Source organism: Nicrophorus vespilloides, unplaced genomic scaffold, assembly GCF_001412225.1.
Source record: "Nicrophorus vespilloides isolate i.1.1-1 unplaced genomic scaffold, Nicve_v1.0, whole genome shotgun sequence".
Classification (NCBI taxonomy): domain Eukaryota; kingdom Metazoa; phylum Arthropoda; class Insecta; order Coleoptera; family Silphidae; genus Nicrophorus; species Nicrophorus vespilloides.
In genome coordinates this window covers 1-6,534 of record NW_017099838.1, presented here as the reverse complement: position 1 = coordinate 6,534, position 6,534 = coordinate 1, and the positions used below count along the sequence as shown (strand labels likewise).

The 6,534-nt window shown below is 29.4% G+C and overlaps 2 protein-coding genes across 2 annotated transcripts; one reads left to right on the top strand and one right to left on the bottom strand.

Annotated features, from left to right (window-relative positions):
- Positions 1 to 1,745: 1,745 nt before the first annotated feature.
- LOC108565763 lies at positions 1,746 to 4,322 on the top strand. The gene is made up of 4 exons (XM_017925366.1): positions 1,746 to 2,550; positions 2,604 to 2,773; positions 2,832 to 2,963; positions 3,985 to 4,322. Exons 1-4 carry the CDS (start codon positions 1,909 to 1,911, stop codon positions 4,079 to 4,081), a joined length of 1,041 nt encoding a protein of 346 aa, XP_017780855.1. The 5' UTR covers positions 1,746 to 1,908; the 3' UTR covers positions 4,082 to 4,322.
- Positions 4,323 to 4,748: 426 nt separating this feature from the next.
- Positions 4,749 to 5,682, bottom strand: LOC108565762 (protein lin-7 homolog C). The gene is made up of 3 exons (XM_017925365.1): positions 5,525 to 5,682; positions 5,034 to 5,434; positions 4,749 to 4,976 (listed from the first exon to the last, which is right to left on the bottom strand). The coding sequence occupies exons 1-3, from the start codon at positions 5,559 to 5,561 to the stop codon at positions 4,821 to 4,823; spliced, it is 594 nt and encodes a 197-aa protein (XP_017780854.1). The 5' UTR covers positions 5,562 to 5,682; the 3' UTR covers positions 4,749 to 4,820.
- Positions 5,683 to 6,534: the final 852 nt, after the last annotated feature.

Sequence of the window (6,534 nt, the reverse complement as noted above, 5' to 3'; positions counted from 1 at the left end):
TTTGTATTTTTATTTTTCAATATTTGTTAACTACTTAATTATATTTATAAAAAAAAATGAAAATTTCACCGAAAAACATGATGAAATTTAAAAACAAATTATTGCATACATAAAAAACGCATATGATATGGTTTATTGACGGCCGTCTATCCACCAATGAAATAATATAAAGTTTGGGTAATCTATTTAATTTTGCTTAGTTGAAATTTCGTATGTTTTGAATTTTTCAAAAAACAGGATTATGAATGTGAATCCGGACTGATTGAAGAAGCACTATGAATGTTATTACTGTATTCATAAACTCTTTAGTGGAGGTACAGGTAGTAGAATGAATAACAAATACAGCTGAAAACCTTGGGCTACTTTACCAGTTAGGAAGATGACCTTCCTAAAAATACAGATTCTACAAGAATACATTAGAATAGTGATTTTCAGTCTGTTTAATTTGAGAAGTTCATAGGTGTGCCTTATTTTATTAAATATTATTAATAAAATTATGCACATTCAATGCAAAGCAATACAAAAAAGGTTGAAAAGCAATTTATTTCGGCTTTGTAGAAGTTTTAAAGTATTTAAGAAAAAAAGAGGTTCAGTGTGTAAATGCATACTAAAATTTCGATACAAATACAGTAGATAAGTAAATAGCAACATGCTTGAGAAAGAAAATACAAACAGCAAATATTAAATTATTATACATAAACCTCATATATCGTACATATCTTTAATAAATAATGTTTCCTATATCTCTTGCAAGAAAGCATCGTTTACATTTAGAAAGTGTAAATATATCATTCACTTATTAATTAGTTTCAGACAAAATGTCCAAGCAAGATAATTTGTGTTTCATAACATATTATAAACCATTGTAGTTAATAGTAATGCTTTAAATGTCACACAATTTTAGTAGATGGAATCTGTCTGTTAGCTATATGACAAAAATATTAATTTGGGAATTAATTAATTATAACCTTTTTTATTATATTTCAAATTGATATTTCAAAACGACCTAGCTATGTTATCTTGGTTACAGAAAAACCGAGATAAAACATACCGTGATCCAAAATAAAATCGTAAACTTTAATTATTTTTTTAAAAAACTTAACAATGTAATAGAAATAATCATATTATTTACAGATTACACAAATCTTAATAATTATAAATAATTATTATATATACAAACAAATCAAACCTAACATCTGGGTGATGGGTTCAACATATTATATATTCAATATTAATACACAATATTGGATTGAGGAAGTTGCAATGAAAAACTTGAAGAAGATTCATCCTGCTAATAGAAGAACTTAGATTTATTTATACAAATGTAAATTTAATATATGTAATATTACAAAATATCAATTACAAGATTATAATATTTTTAATTGTGCGAGGGATTGTAAATCCATAATAAATTAATCAGTATTTTATGTATCAATATCTAAAAGTATTCAAAATCAAGAAGTATTGACATTAATGCCAATATAAACATCTATTATTGACATTGATGATGCTTACGTAGGCTTACGTAAATTTAAATTTAAAATCAATATAAGCATGACGTTAGTGTAAATTTGGTTGCATGTGTATACAAATAATAGAACATATTCCTTTTCAAAAAAGAAGTTGTATTAGACTTAAATGTGTGTATGACAAAAATATATTGATCTTTTGTAAAACTTATTTAAATAATTATACTTTTTGAAGATATTACAGGTTTGGCAACGGTGCAAGAACGTTTAAACTTTATAGAAAAACAAAAGCGCAACCGGCAACAGGGCACCCCTGTTGTTTTTCAGTATCTGTCAAGATTTGTTATTTTGTTGTGCGGCATAAAATAATGTTGTACAACGTCTGAATTATCTGTGAATAGTATTTGCTCAGTGGAGATTTCATCGAATTCTGGAAAAAATGCAAAATAACGGTGACGACAACAAGGCTCCGCCGCTTTGGGACGGTGGAGAGGGTGCAGCAAAGAAGACGTTAAGAAAACCCCATGTCAGTTTATCTGTTGACGCCAAGGAGTTTATCCCCAAAAATTACATTGCTGCTGTACCATCACAAGCTCCTTACTCTGCACAAGATCGTCTTAAGCAATTCAAAGTAGAAGTAAACAATGACAGCAAGAATGATTTGGATGAATTGAATGATATCATCAAGGCAGTGATTTGTGATCCAGGCCAATTTGAAGAGGTTGTTGATGATTACATGAACATATTCAACATGTATTTGAATGATGAAGCAATGATAGCCAGTGTTGCAGAGTCCATATTTTTACAGGGTATTCAGCAACCAGGTTTCAGGTATAATGGGGCACGTCTCTGCTCTGTTATATTGGAAAACTGCATTTCTTTCAATGCTCACATGCATAAGCTTTGTGATAAAGAATTAATGGAAAATACTGCAAAGCCAGGGCTTACATTATTCTTAGCAGAACTCTACATGCAAATGGATTTAGATGAGGTTTATCCAAATTGTCTGTACAAATCAATTGATAATCTTCTCATTGCTGGTGGAGATGACAATGTTAAAACAGCCTGCCAGACATTGAAAGTAATATTAGTTGATTTTAGATTTGAAAGTATTCTAGTTGACTTGATTTTTAGTTAAGTGGAAGAACACTGGATGCCTATGATAAGGACAAAATGGTAGCTGTTTTCCAGAAACTGGATACTGCAAAATTTAGTGTAATGAATAACATTATAAACTTAATTGAATCAGTTATAAATCTGAGGCAGAACAACTGGGGCCAGAATAATCCTCCTACTTGCAGCAGGTTTTTAATAGTCACATTTAAATATTTGATTAATACTAATCAATGTATTTGCCTTTAGTTCACACAATGGTCCCAATTGGAATTGGTTGCCACCCATTGTTGAGAAGCCTACATTCTATGGACCTGATGGTGTTGAATTATCCATGGATGAGCAAAAATTCTTGGCTAAAGAATGTTGTGATTACACTGAGTATGTACTTGTTTCACAAATATTTTTATTTTAAACAAAAGTAGTTTTTCTTAAGAGTTAAAAATTTTATAAAAAAAAAACAAATAGTTAATATTTTTTTCAATAATAATATTTATTGCAACAATAAAATTACAAAATTAAAAAAATCAATACAATAATAAAATTAAAAGTCATCTGCTGCAAACCGTAATTGTTCTTTCAATATTGAAATTTTAAACAGTTTTAATATATTACACCAGGGGTCTCCAACCCGCCGGCACTATGGCGCCTGACAACCGTTTTACGTGTTTTTATGTGTATTTTTGACTATGTACAACTATAAATTTACTTTGAAAAAATCTATGGTGCCCGCCGTCCGACCGCGCTCTTGTTTGCAAAAAGGTTGGTGACCCAAGTATTTTTCGCGACCCAAAGTTTGAGAATCACTACTTTAATCTATTCTAAAAATTATTTATCAAAATTTTTTTATATCATTTTTGTTTGGTTTGTTTTTATTCAAATAAAACAAATTAAAAATTTGCCGATAAGAAAAGTTATTCTTAGTTTATTTGTATTTCGTGTATGAAATAAATTATTTTTGATTAAATTCTATAAAGATGATCAATCTATATAGTACATAGATCTATAATTATCATTGTTTTTGTAATTTATTTTGAATTCAGATTTGTTTTTATAATAACCATTATGGAAACAGATTTTGATCTTTAGAACAAAAATATTGCTGTTTATTAAAGTAAACATTTGAAAATATTGTTGCGACCCACCAAAAATCGACTCGCAAAGTTTGCGTAGCTAAAATTTTACCTGACCACATTACATTTATATTATTTTACTAATTATTAAAAAGTATGAATAATTTGATCATTTTACAAAATAGCAAATAAATGTATACCATTATAGGGAATACTCATCAAACATATAAATCTAATCAATGGTTATTTGATGGAATCTGTCTCTTTTATTATATGATCAATGTTGATATTGATTATCACTTTTATAAAATTATATGCTCTTGTTTCAGTGAATTTGATGATCCTGATGAATTGTGTGATCCTGAACCAGAAATGGATGAAGAGATTCAAGCGGCTTTCAGAGAATTCGTGAAATTGAGCAAGTAATAGTTGGTTAGCAACCTTTGCGCAACAACAAACAACAAAAAAAAATATAAAAAATAACAGAGAAATATAACAAAAAAATATTATTATTTTCATACTGTACTTAGTTTTTAATTGCAAAGTCTTTCAATGGTTTCGTCTGTTTCGCAAGTGACTATAGTTTTACGTGTGTATAAAAAATAAACAAATAGTTGAAACTTGATTGCAAGTATCGGTAGGATTGTGTATGATGAAAGAAAAAAAAGTGTAAAGTAAAAACTTGTTCTTCCTTAATATCCCTTTTTCCCCGCTCGTCCCATTCGGTTCTTCTCTTGATGTACCCTAACTTCGTAATTAATCCTCATTCCCCCTCAATTAAAATTGGATATTTGATGTTTAGATTTAGAGTTGTGGATATATAAGAAATCATTGCAAAATAATATATGTGTATAAAGCGATCCTATTGTATTTCATGTTTGTTTTTTATTTTGTTAATTTTATATATATTTATGAAGATGATGAAAGATTCTTCAACATTTTGTTTGTTTCATTTTATTATTTGTGGTTTGTAATAAATTATGCTTAATTATAATTGATCTTTTATTATTCATTTCAGATTAAATGAAATATAAATTATAACTTAATAATACTTTTTTTTAACAATAACATAAACATATGACAAAAAATGATTAAGCACATAACCCATACTTTTGCTTAAGTACTGCCTCTATGAGATTGATTTTACTTGAAATTTTTCTAAACTTCAATTGAAATTGGTCCTTCTTCTTGCTCGTTGCTTGTCAAACCTCAATTCCATTTCTTCCAAAACTTTTGGTGTATATCTGACAACCAGTTTAACTGAACCATGGGCCTGCTTCAATAATTCTACAGCTTTTTCATGATTTTCTCCTTCAACAGACTGAAATATACAATAAATTAGAAATAATTAATATATAACAGCTGCAATCACACTTACAACTCCATTGACACTCAATAATTGATCTCCTCTTTTAAGTCCACCATGTCTATCTGCAACACCTCCAGGAATAATCCTAGATATATAAATTGGCGAGTTCTGTTCCTTCCCTCCCATCACATTAAAGCCAAGCCCTTCCTCTGTCTTAGGCAATTCAACTACCCTTGGATGAGCATGACCTTCGCTAGCAGCAAATGCAGCAACAGTTGCCTTGGCAGTTGCTGAAGCTCTCACATCTTGGGAACCCTGAATATCTACTGTCTCGTATACATGTTCATATACTTCTCGAACAGCATTAAGAAAATCAGATTGCAGCACTTTCTGCAATGCCGCTAATTTTGTTGCAGGAACTTCTCCATTCTTTTGTAATTTCTCCAGAAGCTCAATGGAACGTTTTATGTCTTGAATAAAAAGAAATCAATAAATGGGTGTACCTACAATGTAGGTAGGTCCTACATATTTATAATATTTATGAACTAATTTAAACTTACCTCTGGATAACGTTAAAGGTTCACCCATCTGAGCCATCGTTTTCGTTCGAAATAAATTAGTATCTGTGATGAAAATGAATTCAATACACTTGTTGACAAATGAAATTTGTTAATTTTGATATTAACTCCATCCAAAATTACAGAACACTAAACTGACTTCAATCCTACCAACATTGAAACAAGAAATCTAAACTAAGAGACAGAGTCGGCGTAAGGACGATTTCAGTAATTTTATGCTTGTATATTATGTTGTCTAAAATTAAATTTTCTTTATGTGTATTTACAATTTACAGTAAAATTTCATATAACGTGGTTTGATGACTTGTGATTCAAAACAAAGCAGAGTTATTGTTGTGGATTAGGAATATCTGGATATTTTTTGATACATTTGATGTGGTTCAAACTTCCCATCTATCCACAGTCCGATTGGCACCACCCAACTTTGAATAGGTGGACAGGAGATTGTGTCCCGATCTAAGGCGACTCAAGTCACTACTTCATCTTAAGTTCGTCATCTTAAACTATGAAGCTTAACTGACAGTGGATTACTTTGGAAAAAATAATATTCTTAGTTTGAAGTAGAAGTAGAGTTTCTAATAAAATGCGATAGAATGAAAAGTTTTAGTTATAGCGATTATTTATTTATATAATACAAGTACAGCAAGATATTGCATAGTGCGGATTTGGTCCGTGCTGATTCAATACACTGTGCTCATATTTCATGGCCGTTAGAGTTTTCAAATAGTTCGGGATATTTGCGGAACCTGCGCTATGCAAGGTATACATATATAAAGCTTGTGTATAAAAGTGATTTAATCATTGAACTTAAATAAATGAAAAAATATTGAAATATTTTATATCGCAATAAAATTTATAATTTTAAAGTATCAATCAATTAAATATTTATCCAAATTTATACTAATAATAATAATAATTTATTGGCCAAACATCAATACATAAAAAGTACATTCTAACATATTAAAAAAATATATATTAATAGGCTGGCCAAA